This window comes from Eleutherodactylus coqui, chromosome 9 (genome assembly GCF_035609145.1).
Source record: "Eleutherodactylus coqui strain aEleCoq1 chromosome 9, aEleCoq1.hap1, whole genome shotgun sequence".
NCBI lineage: Eukaryota > Metazoa > Chordata > Amphibia > Anura > Eleutherodactylidae > Eleutherodactylus > Eleutherodactylus coqui.
In genome coordinates, this window is record NC_089845.1 from 161,810,729 (window position 1) to 161,836,762 (window position 26,034).

The 26,034-nt window shown below is 47.1% G+C and overlaps 1 protein-coding gene across 1 annotated transcript in view; it reads left to right on the forward strand.

The window, feature by feature from the left end:
• Nucleotides 1-26,034, forward strand: part of TRAPPC9 (trafficking protein particle complex subunit 9) — a 508,413-nt gene that overhangs the window by 179,326 nt on the left and 303,053 nt on the right. Inside the window, exons 18-19 of the mRNA XM_066578762.1 lie at nucleotides 15,861-16,003; nucleotides 20,150-20,260. Coding sequence (XP_066434859.1) covers nucleotides 15,861-16,003; nucleotides 20,150-20,260 — 254 coding nt within the window. The remainder of the gene's footprint in view (nucleotides 1-15,860; nucleotides 16,004-20,149; nucleotides 20,261-26,034) is intronic.

Below are 26,034 nucleotides of genomic sequence, written 5' to 3' on the forward strand. Positions count from 1 at the left end.
AGATTTCACTCTGGAGATCTCCTCGCGGCTACCTCCAGTCGAAACGAGATGTTCGAGTTTCCTCCTCAGGCCGTTGTACAGGCGGTACCTGTCCAGGCATCTGAGGTTGGAGAGCTCTCGGAAGAACCTCGCCGCCCTCTTTTTGAACATCTCCCACCACTCTGACTTACTGCTACAGAGATCCAGTAATGGTACCTGGCTCTGCAGAAAATCCTCAAAGGACTGTCTTATCTCTGCTTCCTCCAGAAGTGATGAATTCAGTCTCCAAAAACCTCTGCCCATCCGGGGGGTCTGTGCAACATTCAGAGAAAACAATATTAGACAGTGGTCGGAGAATTCCACCTCAACAACGGACACTGGTGAAGAGATGGCTTCCTCCTTCAAATAAAACCTGTCTATTCTAGACCTGCTCTGACCTCTATAAAAGGTGAATCCCTCGTGGCCTGGGGTGTGCCGGATGTGGACATCCACCAGGCAAGCCTCGCTAGCTATGCTATTAAGTGCGACGCTGTCAAAAGTCAACCGCCTGTCTCCAGAGCCTCCCCTATCGCTGGCTCTTGTGACTGCATTAAAGTCACCTCCAAAGACAACTTGGCGGCTGGTAAAAAGGTAGGGCTTAATCCTCATAAAGAGACTCTTCCTGTCCTTTTTTGACTGGGGACCGTAGATGTTGACAAGTCTTAATTCTTGTCCCTTCATGAGGACATCCAAGATCAGGCACCTTCCCATTTCTAATTCAATAACTCGTCGGCATTCAACCGCTGCGGTAAAAAGAACCGCCACTCCGCTATACGGCTCGGCCGCAAGAGACCAGTAGGAAGGGCCTGACCTCCACTCCCTTTTTGCCTTATGTATGGCTGCCAAATCAGACAGCCTGGTCTCCTGCAAAAATAAAATGTCGGCTTCAACGCGGCCGAGAAAATCAAAGGCCGCAAATCTAGCCGTATCCGACTTAATGCTGGCAACATTAATTGATGCCAGAGTCAGCGGAGTGGGTGCCGCCATCATGAGTGATTAAATTAGACGGCTTTCTTCCTCACACCTGCTTCCTCGGGGTCAGAGGAAAGCCCCTTGCCTCTTTTTTTGGACACAGATGTGTCCATAGCAGGGGATCCCCCGACCCCGTCGTCCTTGTTTCCAGGTTCCAGAGTAGCCTCCACCTCGGAAGGAACTATGCCTTCATGAGGTGGAGACTCAGCGCCCCCTGTTGACCCTTTCTTTGCCCTAGGAACCTTGCCCTCCGCCTCCCCCTCATAAGAGGAGGAAGAGATGTCTTGGAGGGCTCGGAACCTATTGGAGAGTCCAACTGGAGGTGAGCAGGCTTTTCCTTCCAGTACTTGGCCCGGGGTGGGAGAAGATCTTGAATGCCTCCTTCGTTTCCTCCTCGTGGCACCTAGCTTACGCCGTTTCTCTAGCCACCTCTTGCCTTCCTCATCCACACTTTCACAGTGGGAGGAATCTGCAGAGTTGGTCTCCTTCCTCTGGATCCTCCTGTCCTCCTCATCTAAATCGCTGTCCCTCAAAGCCTCAGCCGCGAGATTTACTTCTGGAACAGGGGCCACCATCGACCCACCTGCTGTGGGCTCTCCTGTCAGCTCCCTGCTCTGTCTGCGTTTCTCCTGACGCCTCTGCTCCGCAGGCGTCTTTTGCCGGTTTTTCCCTGGCTCCTGAGCTCCTCCACCTCTGCTGGTCCCCTCACCCCCAGAGGCCACATCACAACCCCCGTCCGTAGGTGCTGAGACCGCGTTGGCAAAGGAGCGTAGACAGCGACTAAATGGGTGACCGAGGTCACCACACAGGTTACACCTAATCTCCGCACAGGAGGCGGCTAGATGACCCAGACCCCCACACAGAGCACACTTCAAGGTCTTACAAGCTGCGCTCAAGTGTGAGGGGTCGCCGCACCTGTGGCAGAGCTTCGGCTGCCCCTGGTAAAAGGCCAAGATACGATCCCTGCCGAGGAAGGCTGCAGAAGGTATGTGTGCCACTGAGTTACCTGAACGCTTCAGCTTGACCATGAACGTCCAGGCCCCGGACCATATGCCGTGCTCATCCCTGTTCTTTTTTGGCATCTCCGTCACCTCTCCGTACCTACTGAGCCCCGTCATGATGTCAAAGCAAGAAAGTGACTCGTTACGAGTCAAAATGGTCACCTTCTTGATACCGTTCTGGCGAGACACCACCTGGATGGCAAAGTCTCGCCAGCCGGGCTTGTTTTTCACCAGCTCGTAATTCCCCCAGAAGATTTCCAGGCCCTCTGGGCGAACGAAACTGATGTCAAACTCAGACGTGCCGAAGGGATGGATCAGGGCAAAGATGTCAACTGCCCTGAAGCCCATCTTCAGCAGAAGCTCCACTACCCTTGCCCTCAGGGGGCATGTATCATTGCCTCTCCAACGAAGACTGACCACATTCCTACGACCTGCGTCCTGCCCCGGTGTCGGTAGGGACCATACGGTCTCCCCCCTTTGCTCTCGGAAGGCACCCAAGCCATGTCTCTCATTCCAGAGAGATAGATCCACCTCTCTTCCTCCAACTGTGATTGTACTCTCTCCCCCTTCCGTAAAGCCTCCAGGAGACGCTGTTGCAAAACGCCCTCTCTAGAGCCTGGAGACAAGGAAGACCCACTCCCTCCAGCGGCGACACTGGCATAACTCCTACCAGTTGTTGTCGCCACTGGAGGGGCGACTGGACCCCGTGACCCCTCTGACCTAACCACCTTATCTCCTGGGCCTCCAGATCCCTGGCTGGTGCCAGGGGTACCCGAGGTGCCCGAAGGCCCAGCAACTGCAGAGGAATGAGTACCTACGGCATTGTCCCTCATATCCACCACACGCTCTTGCACATTCATCCTCGGATCCACTACTTTTTTCCCCGGATCATGTGGTCCGTGGGTCCTGGCCTCTCCAGAGCTGGATGGTAATGCCTCTGGATTTTTGATTGTGTTTTTGTTCTTACTTTTTACTTTTTTCTTTTTTGCCTCCGCATCACTGGAGGCGCGGGATCCGGCCTGACTTGCTCCCCGACTATGGGAGACCCCAGGTTTTAGGTCCGCAGCCCCCTCCGCATCACAGGCAGCAATTTCTGCATTAGTGGCACCGCTGCCACCCTCCTTGCCGTTACCACGACCTCCAGCTGTACTGGTCTTTACTGCACCTTTCTTACTGACCTCCCTGTTCCCATTACCAACTAACACAGGAACAGGGGGTTTAACCAGCTGGGCCCTTTTCTCCCCAACTCCCTGCTCCAGGCCCACCACAGAGTCCGAGCCAGGGGGGTTTTGGGGGTCAGAACTCTGATCCGACTTTGCAGCCAGACCAGAGCTCCCAGGAACGAACACAAGCTTTTCCTGCAGCTTCACCGGTTTCTTTTTCTTTTTCTTTATCTCTGCGTCCTCCACTGGCATCTCATTGCCAAACATGAAGCCCCCCATTTGCACCGAGGCTTCCGGCTGTGGGGTCTTCTGTAGCTGCAACCTCCCTGTTTTTCTCTCCACCTCAGATTCCCCTGAGGTAGATGGCAGCGCGATCTCCTCAGGCAGCATGTTTCTGAGACTTGCAGTGGCACTAGGAGTTGCTGCTAGTTCTTGTGAGCACACCGGCTGCTCCTCCAGGGTCTCCTGCACATCCTCATACAACTCTTCATCTGAGGCGTCACCATCGCTTGTCTCCGTTTGCTCGTGGCCACTGCGCCTTGCCGCCATCTTGGCAAACCTATCGTCGTTTAATATCTTTTCCGTAAAGGGCCCGCTCTCTTCCAGTATTTTTGCCCTCACTTCTTCCCACATCCTAATGCAGTCCTTGCACTTTTTCATTGCTGTCCTAGCTTCTGCCTTTTTGTCTTTTGAGGCTTTTTGCTCCATGACCAGCTTAGCGTCGCGGAGCTTCCCCTTTTGCAGGACCAACATTTTCCCTGCAAAGTTGTAGTCATTGATATTCTTAGCCAGCCGGGAGGCCAGCTCAATCACAGATTCCTCCTTCTTTTTGTCACTCCACATTCCCGTGCTTACCGGTGTCTGTGGCTCACCTGTTCTCCTGCGGGTCTGGCTGCGTGTAACAATCTCACTTCCGGTGCTGTCGGAAGCCGCCGTGCTAACAAACGGGGGCACGCTGCTGCAGCCACGACCCTGACCCAGCCTCTTCTTACCTTCGCCTGCAGCTCCTGCCTTTCTGCGCGCTGCTGGCTTTCCTGGCACCAGGGGCAAGGTTTTCCCTGCAGTCGCTGATGCTGCCATCACTTCCCTCCCCCCAAGTGGCCCCGGGGGGAGGAGGTGCGGGACTCCATCTCCACAAAGCCCAGAAAGGTGCACCTTCTTGGGATACAAGCTCAAACAAAATCTCCTTCACCGACCACACCCTGGAAGTTGCAGAGCTTCACCAGCACATACCTACTCCAGAAGCTGCACTCACTATTCTGCTGTGGGGTAACTGTGTACATACATTACTTATCCTGTACTGCTCCTGAGTTACATCCTGTATTATAATCCAGAGCTGCACTCACTATTCTGCTGGTGGAGTCACTGTGTACATACATTACTTATCCTGTATTATACTCCAGAGCTGCACTCACTATTCTGCTGGTGGAGTCACTGTGTACATACATTACTTATCCTGTACTGATCCACAGTTACATCCTGTGTTATACTCCAGAGCTGCACTCGCTATTCTGCTGCTGGAGTCACTGTGTACATACATTACTTATCCTGTACTGATCCTGAGTTACATCCTGTATTATAATCCAGAGCTGAACTCCCTATTCTGCTGGTGGAGTCAGTGTGTACATACATTACTTATCCTGTACTGACAATGAGTTCCATCCTGTATTATACTCCAGAGCTGCACTCACTATTCTGCTGGTGGAGTCACTGTGTACATACATTACTTATCCTCTACTGATCCTAAGTTACATCCTGTATTATACTCCAGAGCTGCACTCACTATTCTGCTGGTGGACTCACTGTATACATACATTACTTATCCTGTACTGACCCTGAGTTACATCCTGTATTATACTCCAGAGCTGCTCTCACTATTCTGCTGGTGGAGTCACTGTGTACATACATTACTTATCCTGTACTGATCCTGAGTTACATCCTGTATTATAATCCAGAGCTGAACTCCCTATTCTGCTGGTGGAGTCAGTGTGTACATACATTACTTATCCTGTACTGACAATGAGTTCCATCCTGTATTATACTCCAGAGCTGCACTCACTATTCTGCTGGTGGAGTCACTGTGTACATACATTACTTATCCTCTACTGATCCTAAGTTACATCCTGTATTATACTCCAGAGCTGCACTCACTATTCTGCTGGTGGACTCACTGTATACATACATTACTTATCCTGTACTGACCCTGAGTTACATCCTGTATTATACTCCAGAGCTGCACTCACTATTCTGCTGGTGGAGTCACTGTGTACATACATTACTGATCCTGTACTGATCCTGAGTTAAGGCCCATTTACACTGGACGATTATCGCTAAAAATTCGCTAATTGGCGATCGTTTTAGCGATAATCGGTGCGTGTAAATGGGCACTTTTTGGTGATCATTTAAATCACGCTCACTTGATTTTAATGATCACTCTTATCAGTTGTTCTCCACGGGGAGTGCTCATAGCATCGTTTACCCAGTGGAGAACAAAGGATCTGAGCGCAGCTAATAGCCAATTTCAAAAAGAAATTGAATAAAAAGTGATCAAAAATGTGTATTTACCCCATAACAGTGCCAATAAAATCTATAGCTTGCCCTGCAAAAAACGGAAAAAATCAAGCCTGATACCACCCCGCCCACGGAGACGTTATTGGGGGCAGAGTGTGGCGAGAAAAGGCATAGATGTAATAAAACACAGGAATAACGATTGTAACCAAACTGCCGCAGAAAAAGCTGACATCATTTTGACTGCAGCCTGAATGACGTTAGAAGCAGGACTCCCCCAAAAGTGGCACTAATGCATTTTTCCCCATTTTTGAAAGTTTTTCAAAACCTCGTATTTTTATATTTAATGAAACCATTAAAAATACAACTTGTCCTTTTCCTGCCAATAACGAGCCCCGATGCAGCTGCTGATTACATTTTTTAAAATAATTTTTGGAAAGTGAAAAAACGAAGAGTGTCCGTGTCCTTAAAGGGATGATCCAGTTGTAAACTATTTTGATGTCTTATTCACAGGATAAGCTGTAGATTGGCCCGGGTCTGCTACCTGCGACTCCTGCTGATCAGCTGTTCTCCAGGCTTATGTATTTGTGCACCCAGCTGATTTCTTTTAAGAAACAGACAGCTCTGTTCCCCCTGCAGTGGTCAGGTTTGGTATTACAGGCAAAATTCTAAATAAAGGTAATGGGCATAATACTAAGTCTGTCCACTGCAGTGGGATGGAGCTGTCTGCTTCCAGTGCACAAGCATACTGGCCCAACAAGCCGTTGATCTGTAGAGGTTTCGGGCAGTGGATCCCCACTGATCTACTGTTGATGGCCTATGCTAACCCCCCAAATAACTTAAAGTGAGGGGAATGTCATTCTCCAGTCATCTTACAGACTGATTGGGGCGGAAGAATTCTACTCTGCTGGGAAAAACAACAACAAAGAAGGCAAAAACAAAAAAAAAATAAGAATCTCTCATTACGGCGTCTTTGGTTTTAATTCACGATGACTGATTATCTGATCTTTACATTAAAGTTCGCCCTGGGAACAGGGCTGCAGATCATGGAGCTGCAGGTAATTGATGAGTCCCTGGTAATGCGCATACATCCCAGTGCGGAGGGAGGTCAGCTCCGTAGGAGAGACCAGCAGAGGTGAAGCCTCGCTAGTACTGGCGGTGCGGAGGACAGCGGCCGCTCCGTGAATATGAGATGTAGCAGGAGGGGCGCGATGATAAATGTATTCAGACCATCTTATATCAGACTCTCCTCCCGTCACATCGCTGCACAGACTGTAATGTACAGGAAAGGGAAACGGAGGATTTATTTCACTTCTTTTTTTTTTTTTTGTGTTTTTTCTTTTTAATGCCCCTTTCTTGGGAGAAAAATAGAAACCCAACGTAGGGAGGAACTGAAGAAGGAGCGCGTCCGAGTCGCCATAATAAATGATCCTGCTGATATAATGCATTGAAGCCATTCATCTTCCTGTCGGCCAGGCGGTCTTCTCGGTGATGTCTTGGCTGTTGGGATGTTGTGCTTTGTTATTGGGTGGTTCCAATGCTTGCAGGACTTTCCCACCCAGAGATGTGAGGGTTACTTACGTGGTGATGAGGGCGGTACACATTTATGAAACTAAAGGCGGATATATACATCAGATTACCATCCGCCAAACCCACCGATTGTGTCTGGGGGAACTTTCCATTTACAGAGGTTTTCTTGGACTGGGCTATTGATGACCTCAGGCTGCTTTTACACGGCGTAGAAACTCGCATGAGATCTGTGCGTTCCGAGACGCACAAATGTTACGCAAATATGAACCCCTTTCTTTTGGATGGAGTCATATAAACGAGTGATGCGGGAAAAAATTGCGGCATGTCCTATCTCTACATGTTCCTCGGGACGCATCGCCCATTGATTTTAATGGGTCCTTCTGCGTATCTCATGGCTCTTGCAAGCCATGTTGGAATGAATGAGAGACACTTCCAATCCTCTGTTGCGCCAGAGGATCGAAATTTTACCGATGCAAGGCTTTTTTGCCTCAAAATCACATCACATCCACCTGTAAAACGCAAGTTGCCGATCACGATATCGCGCTCACTCTTGTGTTGGTAACTTAAGGATAGATCATCAATATCCATTCCGTGTGGGTTTCCCAACGATTAGCTGTTTGATGATGCCACGGTACTTACCCCAGCGCTGTGGCCTCTTCTCAGGCCAGTGAGGTAATGTGCATTTATCACATAGCCGTTTTAGTGGCTCAGTCCCTTTCAAGTTACTGGGATTAAGCTGCTATACCAGGCACAGCCGCTATGAGCTGTATGGCGCTGTGCCTGATATGGAGTGAAGAGGTCTTAACGCTTGTATGAGTGCTGCTGCCACTGCACACAGCTGATCCTTGGGAGTACCAGGCATTAGACCCCCCGATATCAGATACTATCTTAAGGATATGTCTTTGATATCCTAGTGCTGGAAAACCTCTTTAATGTTTTTGGGGATGTCCAAACTTTCCACCCACCACAGATATCAGAGAATCGACCAGTTGGTTTTCAACATACTTATGGCTGAAAGACTGATATTTTCATGTGAAACATGTGGCTGAGATAGAAATACACCTTTAATATTCCCCCATTCCACCATGGTCGTTAATGTCCTCCTTTGCACCAAGGTTGTTAATATCTGCTCTCCCACGATCGTTGTTAATATCCCCCCTTGAACCATGGTTGTTAATATTCCCCCTACCACCACAGTCATTAATATCCCCCTTCCCGTCACAGTTATTAATATCCCTGTTTGCACAACAGTGGTTGATATCCCCCCTGCCACCACGGTGGTTGATATTCCCCCTGCCACCACGGTGGTTGATATCCCCCTTGCCACTATGGTGATGGTTGATATCCCCCCTGCCACCACGGTCATTAAAACAGTATTCCCATCTTGTAAAGTGATGGTCTATCGCTAGGTTGTGCCATCACTTCATGTTTGTTTGGGGATTCTCATCTAGGACTCCTACTTATCCTGAGAATGACAGGACCCAAGTGGCTATCTGGTAAAGAGGATGCATCAATAAATCAGTGCTGTGTCCCCTTCAATCTGTAGATTGGCGGGGGTCTCAAAAGTCAGACTTGCTGATTATAAAATGTTCACATATCCTAGCGATGTGCTATCACTTTATTGGACAAGAATAACCTATTAGTATTTCCCCCCCCCCCCCCCATATCCTCCCTGCCAGCACTGTGGTTGATATCCCCCCTGCCAGCACGGTGGTGGTTGATATCCCCCCTGCCAGCACGGTGGTGGTTGATATCCCCCCTGCCAGCACGGTGGTGGTTGATATCCCCCCTGCCAGCACGGTGGTGGTTGATATCCCCCCTGCCAGCACGGTGGTGGTTGATATCCCCCCTGCCAGCACGGTGGTGGTTGATATCCCCCCTGCCACCACGGTGGTGGTTGATATCCCCCCTGCCACCACGGTCATTAAAACAGTATTCCCATCTTATAAAGTGATGGTTTATCGCTAGGTTGTGCCCTCACTTCATGTTCGCTTGGGGATTCTCATCTGGGACTCCTAATTATCCTGAGAATGACAGGACCCAAGTGGCTATCTGGTAAAGAGGATGCATCAATAAATCAGTGCTGTGTCCCCTTCAATCTGTAGATTGGCGGGGGTCTCAAAAGTCAGACTCTCACTGATTATAAAATGTTCACATATCCTAGCGATGTGCTATCACTTTATTGGACAAGAATAACCCATTAGTATTTCCCCCACCTCCCCATATGGCCATTATTATAAACCCCCCCCCCCCCCCCCCCGGCTGTTAATATTCCCACCCCCTTCCACTGATGGCCATTCATTTCCCTCTTCCACCATGGCTGTTGCACATTGGTGATTCCGCTTGCATTGATGGAGCTCTATCCTTGACTGCTCTTCCCGAATTCAACAGTGATGAATAAACACAAATAAGACCTGCAAAATGCTAAACAGAAAATCAATGACGGCTAAACGGCGGCTTCTGTTTGTATGCACTTGCAAAACTTTAAAAGGTTAGTGCTAATAGGGCCAAGCCCCAGAGAGACTTGCATTACAGACCGCGGCACCTGGCAAATTCATTACCGCCAGAGTGTCTGATAACTCGAGCCGGACTGTGCCAGAGATGTACGAGAAACTCCAAGGGCGCAGAACAGGTTTACAGTATAGCCTTATAATAGACAGACATGTGATGAATCCTAAAAGCACCCATCTAGAGATTAAGGTCCATGGGGAAGGTAGGGGGGAGGAGGTACTTCAGAAAGGGCCATTGATTGACTTCTAATGAAGAATGGGTGTTGGAGTGGTGGTGGTACATCGAGTGAAGGTTTCAGCATTAGAAGGGATTTACTTTGCCTTAAAGGGGTAGTACCAAGTTATAAAGTTATTCCCTATCCACCGATCCCAAGAACAGGGTTGGGTTGGTCCCTGAGTGAATTGAGTGGAGGTCGTGTGGGCGCGCCATTGTTCCATTCACTTCAATGACCGCATCAGAGATGACCAAGTTCAAGCACTCTGACAGTCTTCGGATGTTTTCACTGCGTTTCGGCTCCTGCTGGCAGCTAAAGATGGCCGCCTAGTGATCAGCGGGAGTCACAGCAGCTGCACCCCCACTGATTAACCAAACTTTTCGTATGTTAGAAACCCATCAAAAGTTTTATAATGCAGTTACTCTTTAACCCATGATGTGCCATCAGCACAATAACCCAAGTGCCATTATTTCTCTTCTTCCTAATTGAAGATTTTGTGCCCCAGCTTGCCGCCATATGTAGCGCCTTTTTGATCTTTATAGTGGAAATGGCCCCGGATCGGGTGCTTTACACGGGGGATTCTAGATAATGTCAGCACCAGGCGAAAATACCTCTCTAAGATATTGTCAGCGTGATTGTAAAAACGATATTTGGGTAAACGGCAACATCGAGAAAACCTTAAAGAGCTTCCCGTTGTAACCGAGGTGGCCGGATGGGGGTGAAGCATCAATTGTTTCCCGTTGTAACCGAGGTGGCCGGATGGGGGTGAAGCATCGATTGTTTCTGGTGTCTGTGAAATCCTCCTCTCCTCTGCACTGCAGTAAACTCTTCTATTCCCACCGCTTCCCGCAGGATGAGATACAATGTTTCATTTGTTGTTGTTTTTTTTTTAAAGTTTCGAGTGTAACAATTCCCTGGAGATCCATAATAAATAGCGCTCAGCGGCTTTGTCTTCCTGCAGTCTGTATACTTAGAAGCTTTGGGGGCGCTCTCGGTAAATCGGTAAATAAACGCCGTTGTCTCTGCTGTAACAAGCCGCATTTAATCTTCACTACCCTTGAGAGAAGTTTCGGGGGTAAATCTATTAGTAAAGCAAAAAAAATAAATATATATAATGTACTTGGTGTCCGTTCCTGGGGACCGTGGGGAACCGCTATAGGACTATCTGATTTTGGGGTGATCTCTGTGGTTACTGTATCCAAGCCCCTCTATGACCCCGCAGTCAGCGGTCTGTTAACGCTCACGTTTAATGGTGCCGCCTGCAGCTAAACGGATTCCGATCACATCTCCTCTTCCATTACACCAAGACCTATTTTTAGCCGGCGCGGGTTCTAAAATACGCCTTCTAATCTCTCCTGAATTTATTGAACGGCGTTTTTTTCTCTCGCCGTTCAGGAGGGATTGTTCCGCTGAGTGGACAGACTCGGGGAAAAAAAATGAAAAAAAAAATCAAAGTCCTGTTGCATTATTCATGTCCTCCGCGCCGGCACTCGCTATTTTTAGCTCCAACTACATGTTGCTGTCACCGCATTGCTGTTGTGTGATGTTTGTTAGCAATTTCACCGCTCAGCGAGTCGCCGGCCGGACAGCGCATATGCTGCTGGAAGAGTTAAATCCCAGACGAGGAGGCATTTGTCTTGCTGATATTTATTCAACCCCCCTTTAATTCCAAATTTCATAAATGTCTATAATTCTCTAATTAGATGTGATCTGTTGCGCCGTCTACACAGTCGATTTGTCTGTCGTCTGGCTGCGCCCCAGATCCTGAATGCTGCGGCGTCTGGGCTGTTGGTAGAGATCGGCGGAGGCTCCAGCAAACAGGTGTCGGAGTGAGGGAGACGTTTGGCGTCACCTGTTGAAGAATAGGCTTATTCCAGTGGGTGATTTCCACGTCTGTCATTGCAATGCATTGCACACTGCCAGGGCACTAACCCATTACAGGCGATGGGGGTATGTAGACCTGCTTTTTGTTTTTTTGATCAATGATTCGTATTAGAAAAAAAAGTCACCGCATGTTCTATTCTGGTCCAATATAGTGAATGTTAGTCACCCATTCAAGTCAATGGGTGCACAAGGACAAAATGGACAATGCACAGATGGACCATTAGTAGTTTACAACTGGACAACCCCTTTAAAATCAGTCCCTTTTTGTGGACCATAATCTGACATACTCGTCTGAATAAGCCCTCTGCGGCTTGATGACCAGCCGGACGCTTTTTTATGACAGTTGTTAGTGGGCCTTATTCTGATGCATGTGCCCTTTATACAGTGCTACATCAGAAGCCCGGCACAAGTCTCCTGTGCCATGGGGAGGGGGTGCTCTGGTTGTTGCATGACAGCTTGGCACTGGCTCTAATAGCAGGGAGTGGAGAAACCACCAATCTCTTCTTTACATGCCATAGTCAATGCGGCCGTGGCATGTAAAGGGCTGACTGAGGTAGGAGGCGCTCTCCGTCACCCATTAGACCCCGCAATGCAATGTCAGGGTCCCGATTGGTTGAAGATGGCCACTGGTTCTGCCATTGTATGTTGGCCTATGAGAATTAGCCTCTAACTCAGCTTCATAGGCTTTATAAACACTGTTATAGTGCAGTATAATAGTGTATTATAAGAACATTCAAAACTGGTGAAATTCAAGCCCATAATGGGTCAAAAGCAAAAAAATAAAAAAGGCAAAACTCAACTTTTTCTCCTTGGTATGTAAAAAAAAAAACACTACAAATTTGGTGTTGCCGTCTTTGTAAAAAGAAGTAAGTATAGTATTTAATTCTACCTGGTGCAAGTCATGAATGAAAACACAAAAAACATGGCAAAAAAAACGAATTTTGCCTATTTGCCTTACAAAAAGCAATCAAAAGGTTGTATGCATCGACAAATAGTGCCGTTAATAAGTGCAGATCCTGCAAATGTCAGTCTGTGAATGCAGCAATAGAAAGAAAAACATTTTTTGTTCCCAAATGCAGACTATTGCGCATCGCACATAAAACAAGCCTGAGCTCTGTCCATGGGAAAAGAAACATTTTATGGCTTTTGGAATGGGGCAACATGAAAGCACATCTTTAAAAAAAAAAAGTTTTTATGGTGTACAAAAATAGAAAAACAGTAAAAAACTGTATAAACTCGGTATCGGCGGAATCGTGCCGACCGGAGAGTAATGGGATCAGATTTATTCTGCAGGCTGAACACCGTAAAACAATGGCAGAGCTTCTCTTCTTTCCCAATTCCCCATGAAACAAAACAAATAAGAGTTCTACAATATATAATACGCACCACAAAATGATACCGTTACAAGATCTAACTCGTGCCGCAAAGAGCGCGCCGTCATACAGCGATGGCGATGAAAGAACCGCTATGGCTCTCGGAATGCGACAATGAAGAGAAATGAAAAGTTTGTTGGTCATCAAGGCGCAAACAGGCTTCAGTACTGCAGGGTTATGGCGGTTTTATACAGGCAGAGAATCCGCCGGGGTGATGAGCGCCGACTGACAAGGAGTATGTCGTTATAATTAACGAGCACCGACCAACGTGCTCATGATCATTATCTCACAGATGACCGGTAGTACGGGGACAAAGACGTGCCAATATGATCGGTCATCCCCAGACAGAAGGCATCCATCGGCGGTGCATCTCCTGTTTACGCATGGAGATGGCGCTAATGTTTGTTCTTTTGCCAGTTGATTGCCGGCGTATTAACGGGGCTCAATAATCCGGTGAAAGAAGGTTCATAGCAGATAATCAGTCCATGTAAAAGAGCCCTAAAGGGTTTTCCCACTCAAGACCACAGGATAGCCGATAAATGTCTGATGGTTGGCAGTCTGACTGTGGAGTCCTCCAGCAGTCCTTTGGATGGCACACGCTAAATGCCTCTTGTGAATGGAGCATCTGTGCTCATGCGTTCATTCCATTTTACTACCGCTCCATTCACTTCTATGGGCCGGAGGGAGTTTTTATTAAGTACTCTGTTTAAGATGCTATAGACTTAATGCAATTTTTTTCAATCTTTTTATTCATGTAGAATCCTTGGGAACAATTTTTTTTTACTATGGGGAACCCTAATAATGTTTGTAAAAGACAGAAAACTGGTAAAAACAGCTCCCTGCCTTGCAGCATAATCACACCCAGAGGTGCACCATCTGCTACAGTATAATCACATTAGGAGATTCACCATCCATCTCCGCACAGCGTAATCCCATCCAGGGATTCACCATCCTTCTCCATTACACTATCCTATCCAGAGCTTCACCATCTCTCACCACTCGAGTATAAACACATCTAGAGCTTCACCATCTGCTACAGTATAATCACATTAGGAGATTCACCATCCATCTCCACCGCAGTACAATCCCAACCAGAGTTTCACCATCCTTTTTCACTACAGTATAATCACATCCAGAGCTTCACCACCCTTCTCCGCTGCAGTGTAATCCGATCTGGAGCTTCACCACCTCTCCTTGTGCGTTCTAATCCCACCCGGAGCTTTAGCATCCCCCTCCACCGCAGTGTAATCCCATCCAGAACTGCATTACTCTTCCCTGCTGTAGTATAATCCCATCCAGAGCTTCACCATCCCTCCCTGATATGGCAAAATCATATCCAAAGCTTGCCCATTCCTCCCCACTGCAGTGTAATCCCACCCGGAGGTTCACTACCACTCCTTGTGCGGTATAGTCCCATCCGGAGCTTCAGCATCCCTCCCTATCACAGTAATCACTTTCGTAGCAAGGCCAATAGTCCATTTTACTGAAGGTAGAAGACCGCAGGTCCCCCACTGGTCCCGCTCTGTGTTCCTCTCTTGCAAGGCACAATGTGCATTTTGGGTGGTGCATCTACTAAAGATTCAGATTCTCAGCCTATTGTGTTATGGCACCTACGGCATGGCATTCTGGTTGACAACTGCGGACCTAAAAATACATATTACAGCTGCTTCAGAACGTCTTTGGTGATCTGGGAGAGAAGAGGGACTTCATGTTCGTTAAGGACGAATGGACATGGTATCCAACATCTCCAAGATGTTCTGCAGCAGTTGGCGCCTTTTACAGTCCTTTTCAGTAACTGTTACTGGTTCTTATACTATATTTCCCAGCTGCTTCAGAACAAGTGACTGAAATCTTCCTCTTTGTGAAGATGTTCTGCAGCAGCTAAAGTGTTTATTGTACCGTTCGTTAACCCATCATGCTGAAATAATGGCCTGAATTCTTTCACATTCCCAAACGCTGTAATTGGCGCTGGTCGGCCTTTCTATGTTGGGTTGATGTTTGTTTTTTCTGCGCCCACTTGGTATCGTGTGGCAGTTGCGCTGCTTGTCTTACCTTCTGCTCGGCTGAAATACATGTTTTAATCAGTTACTTCTCCATCCAGCACAAACGGCTCTTCCAGGGACACCCGAGCGCAGATGGCTGTAAGGGGTAATGGCGCCGCGTGCAGCGCGATATCCCAGCACAATTCGTTATTACCATGCAAAGCTCGCTGCATATAGGGAGGTGAGAAACGGACGTATCCCCTCTCACCCTAGCCGCGCTGTACGGTGTTATACTGTATATATCCTACCATTTTACATATATATTGCTTCATTAAAGGAACAGTCCAGGTAAAACTGATAGCGCCGCGTTATGATTTGTAAGGGGAGGAGCATGAGCAGGCGCAGGCGTAACGCAGGGTGTCCGTTTTGCCTGACTGCTCCTTGAAGCTCCTATGAACCAGCAATGAATACTTTAATACTTGTGTCTGGCTGCTTGGGGGTCCAGCCACATTGGGCTAACTGATGCATTTGGGGGTGGTCCGAGATGTGACCATAGCCAGCCATAGGGATGTGTGAGCTGTGAAGTTGTTCAGGGCGCATCACATGTCATTACTGAGGTGGTCATCGCGACCCTCAGGGCACCTGAAGCGGGCAGCAGGGATGACTGTCTGATAGTAACCTTATTATCTCCCTTCCCTCCTCAGACCCTTGAAGGAGTCTTGAATTTCAAGTACTCTGGCGGACCCGGTAACGCTGAGGGTTACTACAGGAACATCTCACTCGGCCTCCACGTGGACGTAGAGCCATCGGTGTTCTTCACCCGAGTCAGCACGCTCCCCGCTACCAGGTGAGTCACAGGAATCATCCAGCCTTGCGAAGAGCAACTTCGGAATATGAGAAGTTATTGAGATCTCTGCTGACTGTCAGTGAACGGAAGCATTCAAGGGCTGACTAGTCCTCGGCTAGCCCCGCCCCCTACCCGCTGAGCTTCTCGCTGTGTTACATTATAATTAAAAGAGGCATTTAGGCTTTAAATATTGGTGTGCGTCCTCAGAATAGACCACCAGTATCTGATTGGTGGGGGTCTACTGCCTGGGACCCCTTCCGATCAGCTGATTAACCCTTTAGTGACGCTGCCTTTTTTGATTCTAAGAACCTAACAATTTTTGAGGGATTTTCATCTTCACTTTTCAAAAGCCTTAATGTTTTTATGTTCCCGTCCACACGGCGGTATGAGGGCTTGTTTTTTTACATACAATGTATAGGTTTTATGCATTTCTTTGGAGGGCAGGAGAAAAAGTCCTCAATTCTGCTGTTTTCCGACTATACTAAAATTCTATTTTTTTTCGTGTTTTGCATTTTTGCGCAAGAAAACCTTTTTTGAAAAATAATTTTTTCTTTGCATCGCTGAATTCAAAGTCCTGTAACTTTTCTATTTTTCCACGGAAAGGCTCTGGCCGGCTTGTTTGTATTTTATCACTTTTATTGTGATTTTTTATTTATTTTTTTTTTTTGGAGGCAAAATGAACAAAAAAAGCACTTTTGGCTCCATTTTTTTTCAATGTTTGCCATGCAGGATAAAAAGTATGTTACATTTATTGTACAGATTCTTACGGATGCGACGATGCTGAATGTAGATTTTTACTTTTTTTTTTGTCCCTGTAGGGGTTTGAACCTGTGATGCTATGACCGCACTGATAATACATTGCAGTTCACAGGCCATAGCAGACCCGAATGCCACTGTCTGGCGTCTGGTTGCCATGGCAACCCATTGGTTCTGCACAATTACATGGCGGACGGTGATCTCACGGACAGAGTGCCCTTTCCTCCTTTACATGCTGCGATCAACATGATCTGCATTGATTGCGGCATGTAATAGTCTAATAGCAGGGATAGGTGTTCTCACTGATCCCCGCTGTTGCAACGGGTGCCCGGCTGTCAGTCAAAGCTGGCTCTTGCTGCGGATTGAGCAGGCTTGACTTCTAAGCCCATGCTATAAGGGTAGGATGTAAGTGTACGCCCTGGGGCGAGAACTGCTTCCCATCCAGGACATAGATTTACGCCCTAAGGCAGGAAGGGGTTAAAGTGAATGGGACAAGCCTGCCGTACCAAAAACGGCTGCTAATAAGGGTGTGGTGTTGGGAGTGCTTACAGGATCCTACTCGTATGTAATCACTGAAGAGGCTGCAGCCTGCAGGAGGGTGGCGGACCCCCACCGATCAGATACTGATAGCCTTATCTGGACATAGGTCATCCGTTTTTAACCCTTTGAAGACCAGCGAGTTCCAAAAATGTCCCTTTTTTTTTCACGCTCCGCTTTTGAAGAATTATTTTTTTTTTAAATTTTTTTATCGACAAAAGTCTGTTTTTTGTAAGACGGGTTTATTGTTTTAATAGTACTAGTTAATGTACCAAATGATAGATTGAACAACAAGGTGGCATGGAATAGAAAAAAAGCTCCCCTCGCCCCCCTGTGTTTTGGGTTTTGTTTGGAGCGTGTTGGCAGTGCAGCAAAAATGACAAGTTGACTTTACTCCGCAGACCCGTGGGGCTCCGGTGATACAAAGCCTCCTGCTTCCTGCCGCCACCTTCTGATCCCCCTTTACTGTTTCCAGTTGTCCATCGATGGAGCTGGGCAGGGCAGGCTTGTGTTTTGTGGCGCCACCTGTAGTTTTTGTTGGTACTAGTCTGGAGTACATACAACCTCTTCTTACATTTTGCAGGCGGTCGGGGTGATTAAACATTCTGGTGTTGTGTATTTTATTTCTACTAATTACATTAATCTGGTGGGATAAATAATGATATATTTTCTTACTCAGACTTGGATGCAGCGATACCAATTATGTTTATTCTGAACTTTTATGTTTTTTTGTTTTTTTTTTAAATATTCGTAAGAATTTTCTCAAACTTCTTTTAATGTTTTTCTTTTCTTTTAGTCCCCATTCGGGTCTTGAAGTTACGATCACTTGATTGCTTCTACAACATACTGCAATATTTCTGTATAGCAGTGCTGTATATTGTGCATTTCAATGTTAGCCTGTTAAGCCCACAGGCAGGGCTTAACCCCTTCAGTGGCAGGTTTATTGTTACCATGTCAGCGCAGCAAGCCCTGGAGATAATTTGAAGTGGCATATGTGTACAGTGGCACAATAACTGTGTGTCCCGGGCCAGCATTTCAGCACTAGAGCTGTCCACGGAAATCTTCCAGGGTTTAACTGCATGGTCAGGGCAGCAAGCCCCGGAAATTTTCTGGACATGCCACTAAAGGGGTGAATTGACTGCAGTGCATGGCAGCCCTGGGAGCTTTCACTAGGCTCTGATCTGTCATGTAAACACACTGGCACGACAGCAGCATCTAAACAGTTAACAGCCACAAAAGGTGCTAGCTCCTATCGCTGGCATTGCATGTGGGTGTCCGCTGTCAGATACAGCCAGCAGCTGCTGGGTTGGGTATGGAGCAGACTCCGCTCCCAGGCCCATTCCATACACCATCCTGCGACCGCCCACTGTACATTCATGAATTGTAGTCATTATGGGGTTAAAGCCTGGATAATCTCTCTAAAACTATCAGCCTGGAGTCCAATATTTGTGCTGCTGATGTTTTTGTAACTGGGGATTACTTAGAATGGGGACCACTGTAACAAACCCTCAGCTGTGCCATAGAACTAGAACAAACAAACCCTCAGCTGTGCCACAGAACTAGAACAAGATAGGTTTCCCAGCTAGTAGGCAAGAGCTTTTCCATTCACTGATAGCAAGACTAATAGAGTGTAGCAAAATACAGAACAGTTGAGAAATCTGTGCCGCCAATGGTTTTAAGGCTCATTTACATGTGTGTATGGATGCAGTGCGAAACCCCGTTGATTGGCATTGGGTATTCAGACCTGTGTTTCTCACTCCAATAAGTGCAGCACGGCCTCTTCTAGTCTGTATTACGGCCCAAATTAGTAGAATTAAAGTCAATGGGATTGCATAAATACGCAGTCATAACGCATGTTACATGTGTATTCACTGCGTATCTACTGCATTTTTATGCAGTACCTTCTTGCCTTCTTGTGCACGTAAATACGCAGTTATTACACGCACGAAAAAGTCTGCAAACTTTATTCGCCCAAAGTCTGAATCTCAGTCCCATCAAGCATCTTTGGGGCAAACTAGAATACAGCATTCATGCACTCACAATATGCCCATCATCCCCCTCATCACTATCTGAAGCTCTACTAGAGGAATGGAGGCAAAACCCCTCAGACATCTATGGGAATTTTGGTGGAAAATGGCCTAGGAAGGTTACTGCAGTGATTGAGTTTTCCTTCTCATGCATCGAGAAAGCCTCATACTTGGTTTGCAGGCCCTCCTACATTCAAGTTTCTGGCTTGGGTCTTAACCAGTACTGATCTGCAGGCCTCTCTCATGAACAAGCACAAGTTCAGCACCTCTCCCTTCACCTCCCTCAGAAGCTGTGTAGTATAACCACACCCACTCAGTACTACACAGCTCTGGTCCCATTTCTCCTCACTGCTGATAAGAGCAGTAAATTCACCATGCATTGTCATACAACCCTCTGTAATAGTAACTTTCTCTGTCCCCCTGATGTCCTCCACCATCCCCTGAAAATGTCATACAGCCCTCTGTAATAGCTCAGAGGAAAGGCAGTGAAGGCACCTTCACAACAGGGGGCAGTCTAGGGGAGGAGCTGTCAGTTTACTTTGGCTCACAGAATTTGCTAAGATTTCACCTCCCCAGTCTGCAGTGCCTTGGGAAACAATACAAGCCTAGAAATCAAACAATCAGATGTTTTTTAATGAAAAACAATTACAAAACGTCTTCATTTCTAAAAACACATTTATTAAAAGAAAATAGTGTGAAAATGTACAAATCCTTCATGCGATAAGGCTGCCTACAGGCCTCCTAAGTGTCGGGGGTAGTTGTCGTTTCTAGCGCTGCCACCCTTATAGCTGCGCCATTGATGCTTTCCTCTGATTTTCGCCCCCAGCACAAGACACTGTCACCTCCTCCTCGACGTCTTCAATTCCACAGAACATGAGCTCGCCATCAGCGCCAAAGACAACGAGGATCTCATCCTGCACGCCGGAGAATGTCAGCGGTAAGTGCCGGACACACCGCCAACTGCATATTGAAGAACTGCTTCTTGGGGCGTGTTCACAATCCGCAACATTTTACAGTGTCGGCAATGTGGGTAAAGGATCAGGAAATGGGATCCGCGGGACGTCCGACTCCACAACCCGACCGTTTATGATGCAGATCTCATCCCTTGAAATGAGAAGGTGGAATCCACAGCGACTCCACGGCGAATCCACAGCGAATCCACAGCGAATCCACAGCGACTCCACGGCACTTCTGGACTGTCTGTAGATTTTGCTGCCGTGGATTCACTGCTGATTTGCTGTGGATTCACAACATATGAGAACACAGAAACGTGGATATGAAATACGCATTGCGGATGAAAAACATGTTACGCATGAAAAATTGTCCTCGCACGCCGGTTGGCCCCATTGAGCAAGGCTAATCCGCATGTGAATCCGCAGCAGAAAGCCGAGTCTGAGTGCTCTACTACTATTACTGCGAGTTTTACTACTAATACACTGTATACAGAGGGCGGTCTGCTGGCGCTGTATATGGAGGGAAGTCTGCCGGCGCTGTATACGGAAGGCAGTCTGCCTGTGCTTTCTACGGAGGGCGGTCTGCCTGTGCTTTATTCGTCGGGCGGTCTGCCGGCGCAGTATACGGAAGGCAGTCTGCCTGTGCTTTCTACGGAGGGCGGTCTGCCTGCGCTTTATTCGTCGGGCGGTCTGCCGGCGCAGTATACGTCGGACTGTCTGCCGGCGCAGTATACGGAGGGAAGTCTGCCGGCGCTGTATACGGAAGGCAGTCTGCCGGCGCTGTATATGGAGGGAAGTCTGCCGGCGCTGTATATGGAGGGAAGTCTGCCGGCGCTGTATATGGAGGGAAGTCTGCCGGCGCTGTATATGGAGGGAAGTCTGCCGGCGCTGTATATGGAGGGAAGTCTGCCGGCGCTGTATATGGAGGGAAGTCTGCCGGCGCTGTATATGGAGGGAAGTCTGCCGGCGCTGTATATGGAGGGAAGTCTGCCGGCGCTGTATATGGAGGGAAGTCTGCCGGCGCTGTATACGGAAGGCAGTCTGCGTGTGCTTTCTACGGAGGGCGGTCTGCCTGCGCTTTATTCGTCAGGCGGTCTGCCGGCGCAGTATACGTCGGGCTGTCTGCTGTCGCCATTAATTTAGCACATACCTTGGGGCCTCCTTGACGGCATGTATCAGTTTACTATTGGGGGGAACATGGTGGTCTCACAACATCCAATCACAACTGCAGCTGTAATCCTTCTCTTGGACTCCAAGCTACAACCACATTGTAACTAACTGCAGCCGTGTGAACAGGACTGGACTTTTTAAAGCCCTGAATGTAAACAAAAATGATTCCATTCACTGACAGCAAGCTGAACATTGAGGAATTCAAATTCCGAGTTCTGTCTATTAAGAAGTCTCAGCACGTAGCAGAGACTGGAGGACCTCGCAATGTGTGATTTTTGGGGGGCAGATGGATTTAGTGTCTCCAGCTACATTGTCCTCCTGTGTGTAATTGTGTCTCTGACAGATATAAATCCAGGATCAGCTAATTGACTCTTAATTGCCGCCATCTGCATGCACTCGATTAGTTGATAATACAAACAGCATTATCTGTACGGCTCTATATAAATACCGGCGAGCCGCTGGGAGACGGTGCGCACACGGGAAGCGAGCGATAGAATGAACTGGTTAGACGTGGGGCAGCATCAAGGGATTGCCCTCTAATCTGCACCCTGGAGGTGGGTTACCTTTGGGAGAGCCCCCACAATAGTGTCACCGTAACCCAGTGCACAACAATAAATGTACACATTGCCCCCCGTATATCACAAGATGACGTGAAGACGTTTTCAGCCGCCCAGATCCCAGCAGCCTCATTAGTAGGAGAACGTACATGAAGCTGTTTCATCTTCCCTGCAACACATCTCATGTACAGTGATTGGGGGTGTCGGTGTGTGGGGTGGGCTTGGCAGCCTAGCCGCCTCCATACAAGGTGAGCAACACCCGCGTGCAACAACCCCGATTGGAAATAACTGCAATTGTGGCTGTTAACCATTTTAATGTCACTGTTAATTTTGACACCAGCATTTGAAAGTCCCAATTGTGATTGAAGTGTCCCAAACTTTCCCCCCCAGCACTGAGATCACGGGGTGCTATCCAGGTGTCATGGCAGCCTGGGGGTCTTCTGAAGGCCCCCAGGGCTACCATGAATGATTGCCTATTAAGACATGCCTGTGACAGGACTTAATAGAACACCTGTCAAAATCTAGTCTCATGCATTATATTGTACAGTATAAATGATCAAACAGTCGCAAGTTCAAGTCCCCTACAAGGGTTAAAAAGGGAAAATAAGTAAAATAAAGATTTATTTAATTGGTATAAAAAAAGTTTAACTCCCTCTCTTTTCACAGTCATCACTACCAAACAAAAATTAAAAAAATGGTACTGCTGCGTCCTTGATAGTCCAGTTTACTAAAATCATTCCAACCAAACCAAAGGTCGCGCTCCCTAAATGCCAGGAACAGAAGATACAGTAAAGCCCCATTTACATGCAACGGTTATAGCCCCAAAATTTGCTGAAACAATGGCTTTTCGTCCGAACGATGATTTTTAGTTGAGTTTAAAACACGTGGTTTAGACAGAGAGCTGATAGCTGTGATTCTCCACGGGAGCGCTGATAACATTGTATTCAGCTGCAGTCCCATGGCAGAACAAAGGGTCTGCATGCAGATAACAGACCACCTGCTGTTCTCTGCATACAGCTCAGGGAGGCTCATTTACATGCAAATGAAGCTAATCTGCTAATGGGCATTAGTGCCCATTAGCAGCTTATGCAAAATGAGGGCTCAAACTGTCATTCTCCATAACTTTTGAATGAATTTTGAGCGATCATCTTTGCGTGTAAATGGGGCTTTAAGTATTCCAAGCATTTTATTCTGTCCGGTTGAGACGTGCTTTGCAGCCCTTCCCCAGTCATAGACATGTATAAATAAAAAACATGCAACTAACCGATTATTTAAACACAAAACCCCTCCCCTAAAAAGCTACATCCAATCAAAATGTTCCATAGTTCATTGGTCCCCATGCATTGTGCATAACATGATTGAAGGGTATTTGCTGAACGCCGTGGAAAACGATGTGATGCCAAGTAATATGATGTCCAACTTGGATGCCTCCTCCTCAGTCACCCGATGCAGGGATTGTCAGTCCGCAGAGCTGACAGATGTGCATGAATTGCCCCAACGGTGTGCCATTCCTTTTTGGACTCTCTTCACTATAAGATCTATGCATGTGGGCCTTCTGTGAAAAGAATGAGTTAAAAGAAAAATGCAATGCCGGAAATGAGTTTTTTTCGGCACCCCGTCTACAAGGAAAAATTGAGTATAAAGTCATCAAAAGTCGTATGTACCAATACGAAGTGCAGGTCACCGTGCAAAACATTAGCCATCACACAGCTGCGTCAAAAATAGAAGTCATGGAGGTCAGAAGACGGCGACCGGAAATAATTTTTGGAGAGGTATTTTAATTAATTAGATGAGTAAATATAAGGAAAACGACATGAATTTGTCATTGCCATAACCGCACTGACCCTCAGAGAACACGTCATTACTACTGGACTGTCAGGGCCGTAAACTGAACCCCCCAAAGAGTGGCATGATAGTATATTTCCCATTTTGACCCACTTGGGAATTTTTTGAAATTTCTCCAATGCGGTAAATCGTATGTTAAATTGAACCACTGAAAAATACAACTCGCCCTGCAAGAACCGCGCCCCCGTGTAGACATGTGATCCGGAAAATAAAAAAGGTAGGAATGTTTTTTTAAACTTGGGAGTGAAAAATAAAAATGAAAAAGCAAAGAGGGGCTGCGGCAGGAAGGGGTTAATCATCATCTGGAACATCTCCCGATTGTGGCGAGTTGTCGTAGTAATCCTGGTATTCCGTTGGCACATACCGCTTAAAGCCTGCAGATGACGGTACTGGGAGAAGAGTGCAGGGAGTTCAGTGTTCAGACATCTTTGGAATTAGGTTTTATGAGTTTTGACAAAGACCAAGGTCCGCTGTACACATCGTGATGCTGCACAGTAGGGGGCGCAACAGACATCGTTTTCCATTTCCTTGTTTTTTGAATGCGGAAAGAACTCCGGCACAAGAACAATCAGCGTAAAAATGCATTGGAATTTTTGAAGATATCGTGTCTGCACCCTTCTTCCAGAAGCTACTTTTTAGCACAGATCTAGAATGGACTGTGATCAATTTTTTATTTATCTGCCTTCACTAATGCATTTCACAGCATTAATCTACAAAAAAGTGGACTTATTCTGTTCCCGAGACCTTCATATGATAACCCTTAAGGGGTGTTGCCTAACTTTCTAAAAACCCTGACTGACCTATACATCTGCATTGTTATTGAGTTACATATTCTGAGTTACATACTGTATTATACTCCAGAGCTGCACTCGCTATTCTGCTGGTGAAGTCACAGTGTACATACATTACTTATCCTGTACCGATCCTGAGTTACATCCTGTATTATACTCCAGATCTGCACTCACTATTCTGCTGGTGGAGTCATTGTGTACATACATTACTTATCCTGTACCGATCCTGAGTTACATCCTGTATTATACTCCAGAGCTGCACTCACTATTCTGCTGGTGGAGTCACTGTGTACATACATTACTTAACCTGTACTGATCCTGAGTTACATCCTGTGTTATACTCCAGAGCTGCACTCACTATTCTGCTGGTGGAGTCACTGTGTACATACATTACTTATCCTGTACTGATCCTGAGTTACATCCTGTATTATACTCCAGAGCTGCACTCACTATTCTGCTGGTGGAGTCACTGTGTACATACATTACTTATCCTATACTGATCCTGAGTTACATCCTGTATTATACTCCAGAGCTGCACTCACTATTCTGCTGGTGGAGTCATTGTGTACATACATTACTTATCCTGTACCGATCCTGAGTTACATCCTGTATTATACTCCAGAGCTGCACTCACTATTCTGCTTGTGGAGTCACTGTGTACATACATTACTTATCCTGTACTGCTCCTGAGTTACAGCCTGTATTATACTCCAGAGCTGCACTCACTATTCTGCTGGTGGAGTCACTGTGTACATACATTACTTATCCTGTAGTGATCCTGAGTTACATCTTGTATTATACTCCAGAGCTGCACTCACTATTCTGCTGGTGGAGTCACTGTGTACATACATTACTTATCCTGTACTGCTCCTGAGTTACATCCTGTCTTATCCTCCAGAGCTGCACTCCCTATTCTTCTGCACTCGCACCACATCTACTGGGAGAGCTCAGACGGCAGCAGTCTGTTGGGTGTTGTGATCAGACGTGAAGTTCCCGGGTCTTTGATCTCTCCTAAGTTGGCAGTGCATAGTTTTATATACTTGCCATCTCCGGCGGCGGCAGGGTTACGTTACTGTGACTCCTCCCACCTCATAATCGATATTTATAGGGTGACAGACGGCTTTATTTCCCTCTTCAGCATTAATCTTTACATTAAGCAGCTGAGCTTGGCATTAAGCTATTTATAGCCGCCCCATTAAGCTATTTATAGCCGCCCGCTCCTCCTGCCAGCGCTATAAATAGAAGGGCTTTAAATCGAGGAGGTAAAAAGTGTCAGCAGTGATGTTATAGGAGCCAGCGAGTCATTATGGCCGCCGACGCGAAGGTCAGACTTCTTCAACAGCCGCTCTTATCTTGAGTGGCCACGGAAGAGCCATTTCAGCACGTGGAATAAGG